Source organism: Mus musculus, chromosome 9, assembly GCF_000001635.26.
Source record: "Mus musculus strain C57BL/6J chromosome 9, GRCm38.p6 C57BL/6J".
NCBI classification, from domain to species: Eukaryota; Metazoa; Chordata; class Mammalia; order Rodentia; family Muridae; genus Mus; species Mus musculus.
In genome coordinates this window covers 72,587,079-72,608,996 of record NC_000075.6, presented here as the reverse complement: position 1 = coordinate 72,608,996, position 21,918 = coordinate 72,587,079, and the positions used below count along the sequence as shown (strand labels likewise).

Here is a 21,918-nt window from a genome sequence, read left to right as displayed (position 1 = left end):
GGCCAGTTCAGCACAGTGTCTCAAGTATCAGTCTAAACTAGAGCACCTGCATGGGCTTTGGTGGTAACACGGCCTTGGACATCAACACAGGCCCCTGGCTGCCATAAAATCACAGACCCTGACATGTTCCCTCCCTGCAGGAGCAGAGGCCACTCAGATCAGCATGTCCCACTGCCCCAATGGCAACTACGACCATGGACATCTGCTTTGGTGGTAACCTGGACCACAGATCTCAACACAGACTCCAGCTACAGCAGTATCATGCTCTAGGTAGCAGCTCAGGTAAGGACCTCACCATGGCCTCTAGTTCCACTTTCCCCACAATGTACGAACCCCTTAGCCTCACTTTCTCTTCCATCTCTCCATCACACATTCTTCCACTGTGGTAGGGCCAGAGGCAGGTACTGGGTGTCTATCTTCTGGCCATCCAACACCATTGTGGCCAGGGCAGGTGCTTGAGTGTCCTTCTTCCAGCCACATGGGCCAGCCTGTGGTGGACACTTGGGTCAATCTGTAATAAATTCTTAATTTTCATCCCCTTCTGTTTTCTTATATATTATTTCTCTGATACAAAAAGGGCCTTTTCTATTCTTTTCTATGTCCTGCTTTAATGGTTGCAAAAAAAAAAAAAAGTTAACACCAGTCTTTCATTATAAGACAAGAACATTTTTTAAGTGTATTATTAACATTATAATTATTTTTTAACCAGGGAGATTCCCATGTTTTTGAATTACAGGAGGGAAACAAGATAAGCTAACATCTTTCTCCACTTTTACTGTTAAAGCAAAGATGATTGGATAATAACCAGGTGATAAAAGGGGCTGAAAAAATGGCTCAGTGCTTAAAAGCATTTGCAACTTTTATAGAGAACCTGGATTTGGTTCCTGGCACCCACACTTTGAGGTTTACAGACACCGTAACTCTAGTTTCAGAGAATTCAACACTTTCTTCTTCTGGTAGCACACATATATGCTACACATACAGGTGCATAGGAACACATACATAAATATGAGTTTAAAAAAATACAAAACATAAAATGATAAAAAGATAACATCTTCAGAATCATAACTTAGAAATCATTTGCTATTTCTTATGTAGTTTGGTAACAGTGGGAGAAATAGCATTTGTAGTTACTCCACTAAGGACTTTAAACTATTTATTTGTTGATTTACACTTATTTCAAAATGTAGTGGCCAGATGAACTACACTAGCAGCTGAGTCAAAAGAGATTCCTGACAGAATTCTGATAAAGGATATTTAGATTTGCCTCTAGTGCCTAAACGGCGTGCCTTCATGTTTGGAAAGACGTTTTTCATGATTTTTCCAAAGTCAGCAGCACTTAATGGATGGTAGCCAAGATTGTCGCAGTAGCTCCTGCAAAGGAAGGAGAGCAATTCAAACAGTGACAGAATTCAACATCACACAGCATGGGGCTAGTTCAATACACTTTTGGTAAAGTGAACCAATGGATATCCCAGTAATTCAGTACAATTTATAAACACTCACTCTGGGGAGCTGCATGCTAAATTCAGATTAAATTTGCTTGACTTCCTCTAAGGATCTCTAATACTATTTTCAATGGCATCTGGGAAATTTGTATGAAATTTGTACATAGACAGTATATTGCTATAAAGTTTCCAGCTCTGGTCAAACCCTAGGTCTGAAATGAGTACATGTAAGCCCATCTTGCAGGGCTTTAATTTGTATATACACACAGGTATGCCCACGGAGAAGAGATAACTTCCAATCTCAGAGCATTACACAGTTAATACCACGAGATGGTTTAAAACTTCAAAACAGTCTCCTCTTCTTCCTCCTCAGCCCCATGATTAAGAGGCCCAGGATTAGGAGGCTTTGGGGCTTCTGCAGAGATTTCTAGGGGCATGGGTCAGGGTCCTGGCTCCTGGAGGTAAAGCTGAAGAGTAGATTCCTATCCCCAAGCTGGACTGCCTGGATAAGGACCTAAAATCAAGTCCTTGGAGATCTACCTATTCTCCTCGACCACTAAGGAATCGAGATCATTGGCTTTTTCCTGGGTACACCCCTACAGGATGAGGTTCTAAAGAGCCTGCCAGTGCAGAAGCAAACTTGGGCTGGCTTGAAGACCAGGTACAAGACTTTTGTAGCTATTGGGGACTACAATGGTCACATTGGTCTTGGTGTTAAATGCTCCAAGGAGGTAGCCACTATCATCTGAGAGGCCATAATCTTGGCCAAGCTCTTCATCCCTGTGCAGAGAGGCTACTGGGGGAACAAGATTAGCAAGTCTCATACTGTTTCATGCAAGGTGACAGGCCATGGTAGCTCTGTGTTGGTGTGCTTCATCCCTGCCCCTAGAGGCACTGGTATTGTCTCTGCTCAGGTGCCCATGAAGATACTGATGATGGCTGGTATTGATGACTGCTACACATCAGCCAGAGGCTGTACTGCCACCCTGGGCAACTTTGCCAAGGCCACCTTTGATGCCATCTCTAAGACCTACAGCTACCTGTCCCCAACCTCTGGGAAGAGACTGTGTTCATCAAGTCTCCTTATCAGGAATTCACTGATCATCTTGTCAAAACCCACACTGGAGTCTTTGTTCAAGAACATAAGGGATTTTATACAAGAAAAATAAAGTGAAAAAAGCCCATTAAAACAAAACAAAACAAAAAACCCCCAGAACTCCAAAACATGGGCTATGAACTAAGAGACCTTAGAGATCATCTGCACTAACATTTATACTCCAGTGGTAAGGCTAACACCAAGGGCAATGAGACGTCCAGAGTCACTCTTTCCCTTTGTATCTCTTTAGTTTCATGAAATCTTAGAATTAGAAATGAATTCAGTTTGTATAGCTCAACTTTCTGTCATGTGGAGAAACTGTCATAATTTTAAATATTGGTATCCATGTGAGTACCTCCCTGATAAGGACAGCTCTACTATGAGGTGGCCTATCTAGATTTCAGTAGTTTTATTTTTAAAGAAAAAGGATTTTATTATTACCCATTGGGAAATTCTAAATAGTCAATGATCCTAACTTATGGAGAATAGAGCACATACAGTTATGATTTAGAAAGCAAGGGCTGTATTGCAAGTCATAGGTCATGCTAGGACAAATGAAGGTGAGGATTAGCTTACATCTCATTTTCCTGCTTTAACTAAAGGGTTCATCAAGCAAAATTTGGTGTCAATTAACACCTAACTCAGCATTAGGTTATGTTATACAAGTTATAAAAAGGTAAAAAATAAAAAATGCTCTGTTTATAGAAAAATTCACTCAACATTCTTAAAATGAGATCATTTGGTCTTTTTCTTTTTTACTTAAAACTATGCTTTAAAGACTGAAATAAAATTAACATTTAATATGACTGAAAAGGTCACCCAAAATACACAGAATTCAGTCTTTTTTACTTTGTCATGTCATTTATAACATCATTTACACAATGTAAAAGTAAATATTTAATTCTACAAAAATAAGCTAAAACGGGGCTGGAGAGATGGCTCAGCAGTTAAGAGCACTGACTGCACTTCCAAAGGTCCTGAGTTCAAGTCCTAGCAACCACATGGTGGTTCAAAACCATCTATAATGAGATCTGATGCCCTCTTCTGAGGTGTCTGAAGACAGCTACAGTGTACTTACATATAACAAATAAATAATAAATCTTAAAAATATATATTAAAAAAAATAAGCTAAAACACAGTAGAGAAAATTGGTGCAAGCAGAGGATAACTGACCAAATCTTACACCATTGAGTGCTTTATAAGAAGTATTATTTCATTTTTCTCAAGTCCTTAAGATAAAAGTTTATTAGAAAATTTATAGGGCTGGTGAGATGGCTCAGTGGGTAAGAGCACCCGACTACTCTTCCGAAGGTCCGAAGTTCAAATCCCAGCAACCACATGGTGGTTCACAACCACCCGTAATGAGATCTGATTCCCTCTTCTGGTGTATCTGAAGACAGCTACGGTGTACTTACATATAATAAATAAATAAATAAATAAATCTTAAAAAAAAAAGAGAGAAAATTTATAGATAGGAATCTGTACAAAGAAGTTTAGTCTAACCCAATCCAATTCATATAGCTTATTAAAATCTTTAAGCATATTTGGATACTTTGGATGAAACCAAGGTTTTATCAATTTTTTTCTATATACAGAATAATTTATTAAGATGATCATTTTTCTAATTGAATCTTTACAATGTTTTTAAGCTGCTAGTTTAGTGGGTCTTACCGCTCATGCATTACGGATGACAACAAATTAAAAAATTGGGAAGCTACACAGCATGGTTGCACATGTCTTTAAGTCCAGCACTTTGGAGGCAGAGGAGGCAAGTGGCTCTGTCAGCCTGGCATACATAGTGAACTCCAGGACACCAAGCTACATAGTTATACCCTGTCTGGAAAAAAAAAAATGTAGGGAAGCCAGAGATATGGTTGGATAATATTCTTTTAAAGTGTCAATCAAATACTACATCGCATCTGTGAGATAATCTAGACGATAAATTTGGTAAAAGAAAATTGACAAGTCTTTCACTTGCTTGGTTTTGGTTTTATTGTCAAAGGTCAAGTGAACATAGGTGTGTGGATTTATTTCTGGGTCTTCAATTCTATTCCACTGATCGACCTGTCTGTCTCTGTACCAATGCCATGTGGAGTTTTTACCACTATTGCTCTACAGTACAGAGGTCAGGGATGGTGATTCCCCCAGAGGTTCTTTTATTGTTGAGAACTGTTTTTCTTTTTTCTTTTGTTATTCCATAAAAAGTTGAGAATTACTCTTTCTCTCTCTGCGAAGAATTGAGTTGGAATTTAGATGGGGATTGATTGCATTGAATCTGTAGATTGCTTTTGGTAAGATGGCCATTTTTACTATGTCAATTCTACTGATTCATGTGCATGGGAGATCTTTCTATCTTCTGGGTCTTCTTCGATTTCTTTCTTCAGAGAGTTGAAGTTCATGTGATACAAGTCTTTCACTTGTTTGGTTAGAGTTACACCAAGATAGTTTATATTATTTGTGACTACTGTGAAGGGTGTTGTTTCCCTAATTTCTTTTTCAGTCCATTTATCTTTTGTGTAGAGGAAGGCTACTGATTTAATTTTTATATCCAGCTACTTTGCTGAAATTCTTTATCAGGTGTAGGAGTTCTCTGATAGAATTTTGGGGTCACTATGTATACTATATCATCTGCAAATGGTGATACTTTGACTTCTTCCTTTCCAATATGTGTCACTTTGACCTTTTTTTGTTGTCTAAATAGGGAGAGAGTGGCAGCCTTGTCTTATCCCTGATTTTAGTGGGATCACTTCAAGTTTCTCTCCATTAAATTTGATGTTGGCTGCTGGTTTGCTGGATATTGCTTTTATTATGTTTAGGAATGTGCCTTGAATTCCTGATCTCTCCAAGACTTTTAACATGAAGGGGTGTTGTATTTTGTCAAAGGCTTTTTCAGCATTTAATGAGATGATGTGATTTTTTCAAACCAAATAATCCAATTAAAAAATGTGGTACAGAGCTAAATAGAGATTTCTCAACTGAGGAATCTCGAATGGCTGAAGGAGCTCCCAGGACCCAATCGGGATGACATTAGCCGAAATACCCAATAGCAGGGAGACAGAACATGAAGAGACCACCTCCAGTAGATGGACATGGCCCCTAGTGGTGGTGTGGGGTCATCCACTCATCTCAAAAATTTTAACTGGGAATTGTCCCTGACTAAAGAAAATGCAGGGACAAAAAATGGAGCAGAGACTGAAGGAAAGGCCATCAGAGGCCGCCCCAACTTGGGATCCACCCTATTTGTAGACACCAAACCTTAACATTATTGCTGATGCCAAGATGTACTTGCAGGCAGGAGCCTGGCATGGCTGTCCTCTAGAGGCTCTGCCAGTACCTAAGACAGACGCAGATAATCATAGCCAACTATTGGATTGAGCTTGGGGATTCCAATGGAAGAGTTAAGGAAAGAACTCAAGGACCTGAAGGGGATTGTAACCTCATAGGAAGAACAAAAGTTTCAACTAACCAGACCCATCAGAGCTCCCAGGGACTAAGCCACCAGTGAAAGAGAATACACGGTCCAGTCCGTGCTCCTGTTACATATGTAGAAGAGGACTGCCTTATCTGGCATCAGTGTGAGAGGATGTGATTGGTCCTGTGGAGGCTTGATGCCCCAAAGAAGGGAGATTCTAGAGGGGTGAAGTGGGACTGAGTGGGTGAGTGAGCACCCTCTTAAAGGCAAAGGGGAGGGGGATGTGTAACTTTAATTTTTTCAAACTTTATTTTGAATGATGGTTCTTAAACACTTGTAGCCTACCACCCACCAGAGTAGTGGGAAAGAAAGGATACGGGGGTCTGGGGTCTGGGGGGTGGGCTGGAGGAGTGAACCTGTTTAAAAAGTTTCTTTGGAGCAACTCCTGTCTGTGTTGTCTGGAAATCAGTTCAATTAGCAGGCAGCAGCAGCTCCATCCACTCGCAAACACTTCACGGATATATCAGTAGTCCAATTCGGTAGAGTCAGGTTAGCAACAACAGTGACAGGGTGACACCATCTAGCTGAGACAATCAGGCATCAGCCTTAGCACCAGTCAGCGGGAGGGACCAGCAGGAACACCAGGAGAAGTTCTCTCTTTTTTTTTTTTTTTTTTTTTTTTTTTACCAGGAGAAGTTCTCAGCTGTGCCTCTCTCAGGGGAACGAAGATCAGTGAAGACTCAAGATCCACAAGGTTGCACAGCAAGCCAAGCTCTGTTTCCATCAGGAGTCCTATTTCTACCCTCCAAACATCATGTGTCCTACATGTGCCTTGCCTCAGCACATGCATCCAGTCAGCCCAAGTCTGAGGAAGTGGCAAGAAACTGCAGCACACCACCAGATGTTTTTTGTTCCATTGCTCTCTATGGAGTCCTGAGTAATATAGCTCAACTATGCAATATAAGGCAGACCAATACATGTGTGTCATTTAGCAAAGAATCCTTTGTCACGTGTCCTTTCACGTGCTTGCTTTAGCAGAACTTCCTCTCCCCTGTATGTCTGCTTCCGAAACGTTCCTTCATGGGTCGGCCTTAGCCTTTCACACCTGTGTCTACTTTAACAAAATGTTCCTTCATGTGTTTGCCCCAGCAAAACACCATCCAACTGATTTTCCAAAAAACCTTAAGTTTCCAGTTCAGGGAGGGGTGGGGGAGGAGTGGAGTGGGGATTGGGAAGGGGGAACAACACTTGAAATGTAAATAAAATAATTAAGAAAAAGATAAAAACAATCTGAACAGTCCTGAGATGCTACATCACAAGTATTTGAGACTTGAGAAAGCCTGAAGTTCCCATTTCAGGCTAAAGAGAAAGCCTCCCCAAAGCAGAAAGTGAAGGCTAAGGACAGTTGATTCCACATCTGATGGCTGAGGCTGAATCCTAATACATACTTATGGAGACCCCTAGTGAATAAAGATTGGGAGATTTATTGGTTCCAGGTCCTTTTTGAAATCTATATCTTACTAGACTATTAAGCCAGGGAGACTTCAGTAGATAGTCATAGTGACACAGTATAGTTCAAAAAAGCCACATAAAAAATTATCCCCCAAGCAACAAATATTAATAACCACAAGAAATGACACACACACAAACCTTGGGCAGGGACTGAATCTAATTTCCAGAGTAACATATTTTATGTCTAACTTGCAATAAAGGACTATGAGCTATAAAATAATCAAACATTTTTGCCCTGTTCCCAAATTGTAATTGTTAGAAGCTATACCCAAGGAAGTCTCGATAGATGTACTTGCTATAAACCAGCTTCTTAAAATATACTCAGGGTTAGGAGAAACCAAATCTCACCAAACAGGAAATATCAATAGAAAGACAGAAACTACATATATTAAAAAAGTTATAGTTCTAGAAAATATATAATGAATCTTTGCTATGATAAAAATAAGTATTTAAAACTAGCAAATGTGTCATATAAGAAATCAGGCTTAAATGGACACTACATAGCAGCTCTGAAAAAAAAAAAGTCACTTGAAGAAATAAAGAGTACCAGTAAAAACTAAATATAAAGTACAGAATAAATATATCTTCCATGTATAATTTTTGATATTTTCTTATCTGAACTGAAAGTCAATTGCATAAAACATCATTTATAAATCTCTGTTGATAGGCACATATTACAAAAAAATATATGGAATAAGGTAGATGAGGACATACATATACAAATATGCTTATTTGCTTCTGGCTTTTTGTTGGTATAAATCAAAATAGATCCTGGGGCAACTATTAGAAAAAACCCTGAAACGTAGAAAGTGAAAAAAATAGAAAATAATTATTAGGAAATAACTGTTTAATGAAGAGACAACAATAGGAGAAACAGAGGAACAAAATGAGGTATAACACACAGAAGATGACCAGCAAAACCAGGTAATACAATTCATACCTCATTAGCAATTACACTAAAGGTTCAAAGATTGCAACATTTTAATTTAGCCAGGTATTAGCACAACAGACTTAATATAAAACATGATGAAATCAGGTTATCCCCAGGGTGTGGGAAAGGGGACTCAAAAATCAGCTGTAGGTAGGAGCATATAACTTATGTAGCTGCTGTGGAAATCAGTATGGAGGCTCCTCCAAAAACCTGAAGCCAGCGCCAGCCACATGGTTCAGCAGGGAAAGCACCTGATGCTTTTTCTGTTTTGCTTTCTGTTGCTGTAATAAAAACACTGACAATGGCAACTTGTACCCATAAATCATAATACATTTCTTAAAAGTTAAAAAAATAAAAATATTAATATCATATGGCCCAGCTCTACCACTCTTTGATATAGACCTGAAGGACTCTAATACTTTAGAGATCCTTATACGTTTATATTCATAGCATCGATATTCGTATTAGGTAGAAAAAGAACTTTGCATTGGTTTCACAGGACTTTATTACTGACAGCCATCATTAAATGAATGACTAAAAAAAGTGGTACATTTTTACAATAAAAACTTTTATAACTGTATGGATAAATAAAGTATTTGCAAGAAAATGGATGCAATATGAAACTATTATATTACATAGAATTTTGCTTTTTTTTTGCTTGCCACATTTAAATATTAAACAGAAAGTAGCTGAACATGGCAGAAAGAGGTGGAGGTAGAGATAGGAAGGTCAAGGATTCATGGACAGCCTCAGCTACATAGTAAATTCATTCAGGTCATCCTGGGCTATATGAAACACTTTTTCAATAAATTCAGTACAGACAACAGGAAGATTACCAGACACAAGAAGAAACTATTAAAAAAAAAAACAAACCACACAGAGAAACATTGTCTCAAAAAAAATCAATATGAAATAAAACAAGAGAAAATCAAAAGAGATTAAGAATAAAAGTACAAGCAGAAATAATACAAGAAGTGAAAAAACACAAAGAATTCTATTTCTTCTAGTTAGGAAACATGTACCCAAATTACAAGTATACAAGTTTTTTTTTTTTTTTTTAAAAGATTTATTTATTTATTTTATGTAAGTACACTGTAGCTGTCTTCAGACACACCAGAAGAGGATGTCAGATCTCATTACGGATGGTTGTAAGCCACCATGTGGTTGCTGGCCTTCTCAAGAGTAGTCAGTGCTCTTAACTGCTGAGCCATCTCTCCAGCCCAAGTACACAAGTCTTTATCTGCTTCATATATTAGGATTTCTTCCGAGATAGTGACCTGTACTAAGTGTTCACTCATAACACCATTGTATATTCTACTAGAAGGTTAAAATAACCTAGAGGAATTTTAATTGATATCCAAACATAATTTACATGATAAATAGTAGTGTAGCCATTAATGACAGCTATTAAAGATAATTTATGTTCTGTTACAGAATGATCTCAGGTTTTGTTTCTGGTCAAAACAAATGTAATGTATAAAACCATGTTATGCTTCTATGACAGGTGATGTCCACTGTCAGCTCAAGAGATTAAAATCACCTAAGAGACTGGTAAGGTACCTCTCTGAGTATGTTTAATTCCAAATAGATTCACTGCTGAATTTTACCAAATGTTTCAATAAGAGCTAACAGCAGGGGCTGGAGAGATGGCTCAGCGGTTAAGAGCACTGACTGCTCTTCTGAAGGTTGTGAGTTCAATTCCCAGCAACTACATGGTGGCTGACAACCATCCGTAACAAGATCTGGTGCCTTCTTCTGGAGTGTCTGATGACGGCTTCAGTGTACTTACTAATAAATCTTAAAAAAAAAAAAAAAAAGAGCTAACAGCAATGTTCCTTAAACTCTTCTGTAAAACAAAAGAAAGAACACTATTAAGCCTAATGTATGAAATCAGCATTACCTTGATATAAAAATGAGAAAGGAATGCACCACCACCACCACCACCACAGGGTGGCCCCACCACTGCCCAGCTCTTTCTAAACTCTTATACCCATGGTTTAGTACTGCTCTCAACCCTCATCAAAAAAATTCCTTTGGTAGCAGACAGAGGTTATTACAGAGAATCGTAACTAGTCAAAGTGAAGAGAGAAAGTGCAGATGAGCCGGGCATGGTGGTGCACGCCTTTAATCCCAGCACTCGGGAGGCAGGGACAGGCGGATTTCTGAGTTCGAGGCCAGCCTGGTCTACAGAATGAGTTCCAGGACAGCCATGGCTACACAGAGAAACCCTGTCTCAAAAAACAAACAAACAAACAAACAAACAAACAAAAAAAGTGCTCATGGAATACCCATTTCCACATAGGATATCTATACTAACACCCTACATCCAAAGCTCAGAAATCCTCACAGAATGGGTGGAAAAACTACAAGACCCTGAAGGCTGGGAAGACTGCTTTGAAAGTCTCTCTGGTTATGACAGGGATGGTGCACTCATAAACGTTCTACAGCTATGGTTGCCCATACAAGATCATACTAGTCAATATTCTAGCATAGATGTGGGGTGAATTCACAAGGCCCCTCCCCTAGATGAGGAGCTGTAGGTAGCAGATGGCTGCAGAGGAGAGACGTAAGTTCTCCTTAGGGATGAACCTCCTGGCTGGTTTTATGTGCCAATGGTCAACCTTATACCAACTAACTGGATTCAGAAGAGAAATGATTTGAGAGAGAAGTGTGGGAAGCAACCTGAGTAGGAAAGTGTGGAAGGGAGACATGGATATGGACAAAATGCAAGAATTCTAAGCAAAAAAACCCCATCAACCCCTAACCAGTTCTTAACATTTCAGCTAGAGCAATAAGACAAATAACAAACAGGAGACAAACAGGAAAGAATTATCCCTACGTGAAGATGTCATGATTCTGTATCTAAAATGTAGACCCTAAACATTCTGCCACAAAAACATAGAATCCAATAAATACTTTCAGCCAGGTATTAGCATATAAAACCAGCAAAAAAATTAGTTGCTTTATCTATATACTGGTAATGAACATGATACATAAAAACTAGGAAAGACATCCCATTTACAATAATTTAACATCCTCCCATATTCAACAGGATACTTAGGAAGAAGTCTAACCAAGGACATGAAAGACCACCACATGAAAACTAAGACACTGAATAAAGAATGTAAGTTTAACAAGATGGAAACAACTCTCATGCTCATTGTTTGCAGAATATTGTGAAAAGCTATTATTACTAAACATGATACACAGATCCAATGTAATCCCCATCAAAATCCCTGTGACATGCTTCACAGAACTCAACTAAGCTGAAAATTAACTGTACGAGGTTGGAAAAGTCACTAATGTTCCTTAACAATATGACGTTTCAATCTATTTTAAAAATGATTTATTTGTATTTTATGTGTATGAGCGTTTTCCCTGAATGTATGTACATGTAGTTTTGTGTGTACACAGGCCACAGAGGTCAGAATAAGTTGTAAGTTCCTTTACTTTAGATGGTTGTGAGCCACCATGTTGGTGCTGGGAACTGAACCTGCATCCTCTGCAAGAGCAACAAGTGTTTCCAACTACTGAGCTATCTCTCCAGGCCCTCAATCTCTCTCTCTCTTTTTTTATTAGATATTTTCTTTATTTACATTTTAAATGCTATCTTGAAAGTTCCGTATACCTTCCCCCTGCCCTGATCTCCTACCCACTCACTCCCACTTCTTGGCCCTGGCATTCCCCTGTACTGGGGCACATAAAGTTTGCAATACCAAGGGGCCTCTCTTCCCAATGATGTCCGACTACACCATCTTCTACTACATATGCAGCTAGGTGCTGATTAGTTCATATTGTTGTTCCACCTATAGGATTGCAGACCCCTTCAGCTCTTTGGGTGCTTTCTCTAGCTTCTCCACTGGGAGCCCTGTGTTCCATCCTATAGATGACTGTGAGCATCCACTTCTGTATTTGCCAGGCACTGGCATAGCTTCACAAGAGACAGCTATATCAGGGTCCCTTCAGCAAAATCTTCCTGGCATATGCAATAGTGTCTGGGTTTGGTGGCTGATTATGGGATGGATCCCCGGGTGGGGTAGTCTCTGGATAGTCCATTCTTTCGTCTTAGCTACAAACTTGGTTTCTGTAACTCCTTCCATGGGTATTTTGTTCCCTATTCTAAGGAGGAATGAAGTATTTACACGTTGGTCTTCCTTCTTCTTGATTTTCTTGTGTTTTGCAAATTGTATCTTGGGTATTCTAAGTTTTTGGGCTAATATCCACTTATCAGTCAGTGCATATTTAATGACTTCTTTTGTAATTGGGTTACCTCACTAAGGATGATATCCTCCAGATACAGCCACCTCAATCTCTTTTACTTAAGAAAAACTTTTATTATTTCTTGATTTCAAAGAAAAATTCAATATAATTTAATAGTAAAATATAACCAAGCTTTACCCAAGACAGAACATTATTAGGAAAATATGAGCTGTTTTCATGCATTATGGTCACATTTTTACAAACTGAGGTGATGTCTCTGCAGGTGATATGAATTGTTGAATAGGCAAGGCCAATACTTCAGGAATATATGCATGTCATGGATTTGTTCATAGTCTATCATGAAAACATCATTTGTTGGGGCTGGAGAGATGGCTCAGATACTAAGTTCAATTGTTAAAACCCACATGGCAGCTCACAACTGTCTATAATGAGATCTGATGCCCTTTTCTGAAATGCATGCAGACAATGCACCCATATTCATAAAATACATAAATAAACAAACTTTAAAAAAACCACATCACTTGTTAAAAATTTCTTTTAACTCAGGGCTATACAGAGAAACCCTGCCTCAAAAAAACAAAACAAAAAACAAAAAAAAAATTTTTTTTTTTTTTTTTAGGAAACTAGCAAGACATCTCTGGACAATTTTTCAAGATTTTCTACTTCAGACAAGTTTATAATTTTAGACTAAAATAAACCTTATGCAGTTTCACTCTATTTCATTTTATAGATGTGCCAAATGATAAAAGAACAGTTAAACACTTTTCCTGGTCATAGAAGTTTGCTGACAATGTCAATTTCCTGGATCTTGAACTCAGACTTTCTTCAACATATTGTACAAATGTTCTTTTATTGAATTCAGACGAGCTTTTTACATGTTTCAGAAAGATCTCCTTTTGGCCTTTTGGCTAAGATCAAGTATATAAGTTTAAGAAGGTCTTTTGTATTTAATTACCCTGTTTGTACTAACCCTATGCTAATCATAAATATACACCTTTTTCCTCCATCCCTCCTGCTTCCCATGTAGCCCAAATATAAAGCTAACTTTACCCTTGGACTCTTCCTGGATCAGTGTGGCATCACAGACACAGACTACCATTCCACCCACCCACCACATATACAGAGTCTTGGGGAGGACAGAACTGGTGTCAGTCTCATCAGATACTCAGGGTCCAGCACACAGTGGATACTCATCAAAGAGTTTCCGATTGTAACAATGAACAACTTTCAGTTTCAACTTTTCTCAAAATATTAAAGTTCTTCATTTAGCTCATCTTAAGTATGTATTCCTTTTTATAGCCCCACTATGCTTTCTTTAACGAGCAGTTAAAACTTATGAGTAAGCTAGAGAGTTTTCTTGCCAGATATCAACAATGTTCTTGTTAAAGTTTTCTAACAAATTATATAATTACAACATACTATTTTTTTTTTAAATTAAAAAAAAAAAAGATTTATTTATTTATTATATGTAAGTACACTGTAGCTGCCTTCAGACGCACCAGAAGAGGGCGCCAGATCTCCTTAGGATGGTTGTGACCCACCATGTGGTTGCTGGGAATTGAACTCAGGACCTTCTGAAGAGCAGTCAGTGCTCTTAACCGCTGAGCCATCTCTCCAGCCCCTTAAAATTTTTTATTAGATATTTTCTTCATTTACATTTCAAATGCTATCCCAAAAGTCCCCTATACCCTCCCCCCGCCCTGCTCCCCTACCCACCCACTCTCATACTAATTTTTTCTTAGTTTGATGTTTTAATAACCATACAATTTTGGCTTTATTTATTCTACCAGAATGAATTCTTCCTCCCTCCCTCCCTCCCTCCCTCCCTTCCTTTATTATATGTAAGTACACTGTAGCTGTCTTCAGACACACCAGAAGAGGGAGTCAGATCTCATTAGGGATGGTTGTGAGCCACCATGTGGTTGCTGGGATTTGAACTCAGGACCTTCGGAAGAGCAGTCGGGTGCTCTTACCTGCTGAGCCATCTCTCCAGCCCCGAATTCTTCCTTTCAAATAAACTATAAACACACTAAGCAATACTGAATATCACAATAACTGATCATGCTCTGTCTTTAAAGCCCTATAACATATATACTTTTTATTTCCCATTTAAACAAACTATTTGCATAATCAAAGTTATTTGTGTGGAGTTCTTGTATGTCACTAATCTCTTTTATCCTTGAATAAACACTTTACAATATTCTCTGGTTGGGATAGAATTAAATGGTTTTATATTTATGAAAAGTGGCTTAAAAATTCAAGTACACCAATGGAGGAGTTAGAGGACTGAAGAGCTGAAGAGGTTTGCAATCCCATAGGAAGAAAAACAACATTAACCAACCAGACCCTCCAGAGCTCCCAGGGACTAAACCACCAACCAAAGAGTACACATGGAGGGACCCATGGCTCCAGCCACATATGTAGCAAAGGATGGCCTTGTCGGGCATCAATGGGAGGAGAGGTCCTTGGTCCTGTGAAGGCTTGACGCCCCAGTGTAGGGAAATGCCAGGGTGGGGAGGCAGGAGTGGGTAGGTGGGGGAACATCCTCATAGAAGCAGGGAGAGGGGAAATGGGATAAGGAGTTTTAGGATGGGGGGGAACTGGGAAAGGTGATAACATTTGAAGTATAAATAAAGAAAATATCCAATTAAAAAAAAAAGAGAAAAATATTAAAGTACAAAAACCCATGTTTTAGTCTTTTCTTATGCACTGATTATTTTTTATTGCCACCCACTGTCCCTCTAGTCCCTCCCATGTTTCTTGTCATTTTAAAATTCTGTAAGAAACTTTAAATTCAGTATCCCTATACATCCTTTGTCCTCAGAAGCCTGGACAAAGCCCTCATTTAATACTCTGTTCTATATTACATTCTAGCACAGAAGCTTAGAGCTGGTAGTAATCTTGGAAGTTTCTAAACACATCACCCAAGTAACAGCCAGATCATAAGCAGAGACAAAATAAATCACTGTTCTAACACAGTACTTATCTGCTTTAGTCTATCACATGGTACACTTACTTGTATTCATCATAGACTTCCTGTTTGGGGAGTGACGTCTCAGGATGCTCCTCTAAGGTATTTCGAATCCAGGAAAAGGCATGCATTTGCTGTGCCCGACTAGATGACATGGCATTCTGATCACTAGTGATAAAAACAGACAAATTTTAGCTGAACCAGACAGCAATTCTATTAATACCTTTTTAAGCAAGGCCTAAGTGTTATGTTAAAAACATATTAGCGGATCAAACTGAACTTAGGACATACAGTAGATACGCAGTAATCTATATAGAAATTGTGTATTTGTGACTGTGAGCCAGTTTTTACTATCTGTTTCAGACTGAAAATACTGGCCTGTTTGGCTAAACTGCTGGCTTGGATTCTAAAGCATGTTAGGTAGTGAAGATATTACAAAATAAGGTTTTTGTTTAGATCAAAATGACTTTTGTATGAATATTTCCTAACTTACTTGCCTATTTATATATTTTTTTAATTTCTAAATTGTTAAATGTTTAGAACAAACATTGTGGTAAATTCTTTATATTCGATTTACTCTGCACACTCAAAGAATATCCCTGTAGAAGTACCTACCCTGAAATCATACTAAAACCCTCCATCCCTAGAATGGACAGGAGAGATCTTAAGAAAATCATCCTCCCACCGTAACCCTTCTCACATCTAGGATCTTTGCATAGACTACCATGTCCATTAATCAGCATTAATTTTATTATCTGGCAGTACTTTTATAAGCCGATCTCATGAAATGGGCATTATAGACCGTATACAGTAAGCTAGTCTACTGACTATGACCCTAATCTCAACCTCCGAGTAGAAGTACCTGATTCCAAAATACTGAGCACATGTTTAGAACAGGATATAATTAAAATATGGTTGATACGAGGTAAGAACAGGTAAAAGCAACATAATATGTGTTTCATTATTTCTCATGTACAATTTGAAATGAATATAATATTGAAGATAACATATGAGTGAAATGAATCCTCAGAAATATGCAAAGGTAATGAAAATCTAAAGAATAGAAACTGAAGAACTGTTTTCTCCACATTCTCTCCACTTAAGCACTTTTAATGAAGCTAAATCAATACCCAAAGTACTGAAAGTGAGGCACACCTACAGTAATGTGGCCAACACTGCACTTCCTCTTTTCTCTGACCTCCTGTGATGTGCTTATTCATCACTGCATAAAAACAGCCCCACACTTGGTTCTTCAGAACACTTACCTGGCTATCCTTTGGTTTTCTTTTCTTTTCTTTTTTTTTCCACATTTTTATATGGCATAAATACTCCCACTGTTCTGTGTAACCAAATCCAACTTACATTTCATTGTATTTAGCCAGTTACACAAATGAATTATTCAAAATTGATGGTGAATATTAACTAAGTATTATGAAAGACACATGATCTGTTGTTTTTCCAATCTGTGTTCAGACAAGCTTAGGAATACTAAAATAACAATCAATCCTAATGTACACAGCTTGGTACAGTCCTACAAACAAGGCAGCATTACAAAGACAAGGATAGGTCTACCTTTTCTCTGCACTGCTAAGACCAGAAGGCAGTTGAAGGTAGAGGTAGAGTTTCTCTAGGTCTGTAAACTTCTCAACTTCTTGCTGGTTACAAAGGGTTAAAAAGAAAGATCATTAAAAATATTTCCTCCCAACTAAATTTATTATTTCCCCTAAATACTACTAATCTTTTTCTAATTTTCAAATACCTAGAATGTGACTAATGCTAATGCAGGCTAAAAGATCTGAAATAAAACCAACAAACCCCTTTGAACTATGCAGGTGAAATTATAGTTTGAATTTCAAAAGGGCTTCTATTTAGATAAACCTAGTTATAAAATTCTCTACTATTATTGCTGAATAAACGTCATTCCTGCCTTCTTTTATATGGGTTTCATCCATTTCATAACCTCTTTTTACAATAAAGACATTCATGGGGCTGGCGAGATGGCTCAGTGGTTAAGAGCGCCGACTGCTCTTCTGAAGGTCCCAAGTTCAAATCCTAGTCAAACACATGGTGGCTCACAACCATCCGTAATGCAATCTGATGTCCTCTTCTGGAGGGTCTGAAGACAGCTACAGTGTACTTACATATAATAAATAAATAAATCTTAAAAAAAAAAAGACATTTATGGTAACTTATTTCAAGCAAAACTTCTTAGTAATGTCAAGTGAACTGGTTACTGGTTATTTATAACAGAATTGTTTTAGGTAGTAGTGATGGTGTAGGACATCTTTTTAAGACAGAGTCACTCTATTATTGCAGCTGTGGCTGTCCTGAAACTCTCTATGTAAATGAGGCTGGTCTCCAATTCAGAGAGATTCACCTACCCCAGCTTCCTGAGAGCTGGGATTACAGGCATGCACTACCATGTCTGGCCCAGAATTTCTTCTTCTTCTTTTTTTTTTTCTTCTTTTTCTGAGACAGGGTTTCTCTGTGTAGCCCTGGCTATCCTGGAACTCACTCTGTAGACCAGGCTGGCCTCGAACTCAGAAATCCGCCTGCCTCTGCCTCCTGAGTGCTGGGATTAAAGGTGTGCGCCACTACTGCCTGGCCAGAATTAATTCTTTATAAAGCACAGTTTATATGTAGATTTAATTTTAATAGCAGAATTAATCTCACAATTTTGAACTGTCTATTCATTTTGTTATATACAATTGTATACATGTATGTAGAGGTCAGAAGAGGATGCTGGTTCTCCTTCATCGCCTTCTGCTTCATTTTCTTGAGAAATGGTCTCTCACTTAACCTGGAGTTGGCAGTTAAATGGCTATGTGGATGATCAGCAAGCCTCAGAGATAATCCCACCTCTTCATAGCTTCCTCAGCAACACAGGGGTAAGAGGTGCTGGTCCATGCCCTGGCTGCTTATGTGTGTGTGTGCTGGAGTCCCAAATGCAGTTATTTCTGTGCACCAAGCACTCTTACCAATTGAGCAATCTTTTTAGATTATAGAAGTCTGTCCTTATTTTCAAAATTTACCCGAAAATTTAATCTTAGATTTAATTCAGAAGGTGACTTAATCTATCAATTGTTTGCATATAGGTCCTATGTACATTTCAAAAATCTCATCATCTAAGAGTATTTTCCAAAGGATTGTTCTAATGCTTAATGAGCTATATCTCTTAAAGAAAAACAACAAAACAAAAACAAAGTAGTCTTATTTATGATTTCTGCCTTTTCTTAGTTTCCACAACATGTGGTTTTGGAGTCTGCTTAACTGAACTCTTCACAGTGCATTCCACATTAATCCTCCAGTTAGAGCACAAACATTGTGTCCCACAGTCTTCAGTACCTTTACTTTCACTCTCACAATAGTTTATGTTCTTTAGCTTTTTCTTTCACTACCACCAACAAAAAAAGTTCATTTACTCAGCATATATGTTTTGGGTTTTGCCATGTTTCACAAATTTTACAAGAGAATGGTCTGGCTATACTCTGTATTCTACATTACACAAACACTTGAATACATCACAATACTGATGAACACTACAATTTTTTTTGCTCCCACTGACTTAAGACAATGCTTACCGAACTAACTGGCTTTCCTGTTTCCAACCTCTCCCTTCTTAAATTTATTAAATTTGGTTCCTTATATTATTTTTATTAAATACTATAGTTCCCATTCAACCCCCAAAGTGTCTATCATCCTGAACCTAGTGAGGTTATACTGTAATAATAAATCATACATAATATTGTGGACAAAAAAATGAGAACTATAGCTAAAATCACAATATTTGATCATTAAGAGAAGATATATCTCAGAAGTTAGAGAGATGGTTCAGCGGTTAAGAACACTGTCTACTCTTCCACAGGTCCTGAGTTCAATTCCTAGCAACCACATGGTGGTTTGCAACCATGTGTAATGAGATTTGGTGCCCTCTTCTGGTGTGTCTGAAGACAGCTACAGTGTACTCAAATACAGAAAATAAATAAATAATTCTTTAAAAAAAGGTAAATCCCATATTGATTGTTAAACTTGGGGTTCTACATAATTTTTAAAATTTTCCAGATATGAGAAAAATAGAGAAACTTCAGAATATAGGAACATTTCAAAACATATTTCAAATTAAGACAAAGCACTAAAAAGGAAACTTATAAGATGTCAAAGAATATCTTTTGAAAAAAAAGTAAAACTTTTTTTCTTACTTTAAAAAATAAAAACTTGTAAATGCTCTGTTATTTCTTTATTTACAACTGGTGTTTAGCACACAAAAGGAAAAACTACAGACTAACACTAAAAATTGGTCATATTAACTCTATGAAAAAAATGGAAACAAAATGACCCAAGTGTGTACTAATGGCATTTGACTCCAGTCTGAGTTCATCACAGTTTTCTGGTTTTAGATATTTGTGTCATTCACTGCCATATGTTGGCTTCCAAAACAATGACAGTTGATTTATGAAGACTCTTATACTAGATTTTCAAGGCAAGAGTATCATGTGGCAAGCATGATAAACATCATATTATTTAATATACTTTGTGAAAATTTAAATGCGAAGAATAACCATTTTAAGATGCACTAGTTGTTAAAAACCACATCTGGCTGAATTCATAAGGTAAAGGATAATGGTGGTCCATTTTCATAGAAGTAGAGAAGAAACTTGACTGTATACACTTAAGAACTGTGTGTGTTTCTTAGATAGGATTTTACTAAGTGGCCCTGGCGAGCCTTGAATCAGAGATCAACTTGCCTCTGCCTAAATAACCTTATTCTAAGACAGTGTTCTCAACTTACTAATTCTCTGACTTTTCACTTTTAAAAAGATGTACTTAAAGCAAAGCTATGAAAATAGTTTCAAGTTTAGGGTGAGCCTCAAGCATTACCTAGTTGAATTACTTTACTAATACTCTGCTCTAAGTGAAAGAAAGCTTCCAACAAGAGACTTAGTTAAGTTTTCGACTGCCCCCACCCCCAGAGGCAATACGAATATTCCAGAGGAGAATGCAGAAACTGTTTAATGGGCAGCATCATATACATAAAATAAAAAATCTTACAAAAACCACACCAATCACAGTTTATAACAGAGTTGGGCAGATGTATCTTTATATCTGAAGACCTCTATCAAACTTTAAAAGATCACATTTTAAAAACAATAACCCACACCAACATCCCTTTATCCCTAGACTTAAGTTTTCACTTTAAAAAAGATGTTCTTAAAGCAAAGCTATGAAAATGGTTTCAAGTTTAGGGTGAGCGTCAAGCATTACCTAGTTGAATAGACTGGGCAATAACTGTTAGAAAACAATATGAAAAGGGTTCCTGCCTATAATCCTAAAAGCTTTCAGCCATTCATACTCAGTAGATAACTTATTTTGAAATTTAAGACTAACACTATTACTGATACTATGGTTTGCTTACAGACAAGAGAGTAGATGGCAATCCTCTGAGAGGCCCAACAAGCAGCTGACTGAGACAGAAGCAGATACGTACACCCAACCAATGGACAGAAGCTGGGGACCCCTGTGGTGGTTGAATTAGGGAAAAGCTGGAAGAAGTTGAGGAGGAGGACGACCCCATAGAAAGATCAGCAGTCTCAACTAATCCAGGCCCCTGAGATCTCTCAGACACTGAGCCACCAACCAGGCTACTGGTCCGATACCCCCCTCCCCTTCCCCCTTCCATACACAGCAGAGGACTGCTTCAGTGAAAGATGATGCATCTAACCCTCAAGAGACTTGGAGGTTCCAGGGAGTGGGGAGGCTTGGCAGGGTAGCTGGGGAGGGGGGAGAGTGAAGCGGGGGTGGGGTGAGGGGGGAGAGCAACAGTGACATCCTCTTGGGTACAGGTGGTAGGAGGAATGGGATGAAGAACTTTGGGAGGGTAGACTGGGAGGAGGTAATGACTGGACTGTAAAAAAATAAAAAACAAAACAACAACAACAACCCCCCCCCCAGCTCTGATAATCTCTTCCTATAAATTTTAAACAATATATACACAGTGAAACAAATAAGCAAAACCTCCTGTTAATAACTCAACTTGATTTAAAGCTTGCAACACTATTCTGATTGCTTCTCTGCTTTGGGTCCTAGCTGTCAATCAGAAACAAGTTCAGCTTATGGATAATTAGTTTGCATTTATGGATAGATTTAATAATGCTTTCTAGTATCAGGTTATACTTTTACCATCAACCAAGATGAAGCTTTTATCCGTTTTGTTCTAATTAATTCTTTTGTGAGGAAGAATCCTAAAAAATAAGATGAAGCCAGATGGGGACCTTTCTAGTATAGTTTAGTACCCAATTTTGTTTTTAAAAATCTAAAGTTATAAAAAAA

At 38.0% G+C, this 21,918-nt stretch overlaps 1 protein-coding gene and 1 pseudogene across 3 annotated transcripts in view; one reads left to right on the top strand and one right to left on the bottom strand.

The window, feature by feature from the left end:
* Positions 1–21,918, bottom strand: part of Rfx7 (regulatory factor X, 7) — a 90,781-nt gene that overhangs the window by 13,953 nt on the left and 54,910 nt on the right. For all 3 annotated transcript variants that reach the window (XM_006511223.4, XM_011242754.3, NM_001033536.1), the window contains 3 exons: positions 17,164–17,246; positions 15,637–15,759; positions 1,258–1,374 (listed from right to left, as the gene is read on the bottom strand). In XM_006511223.4, coding sequence (XP_006511286.1) covers positions 1,258–1,374; positions 15,637–15,759; positions 17,164–17,246 — 323 coding nt within the window. The remainder of the gene's footprint in view (positions 1–1,257; positions 1,375–15,636; positions 15,760–17,163; positions 17,247–21,918) is intronic.
* On the top strand, positions 1,836–2,586 carry Gm18014 (predicted gene, 18014; annotated as a pseudogene).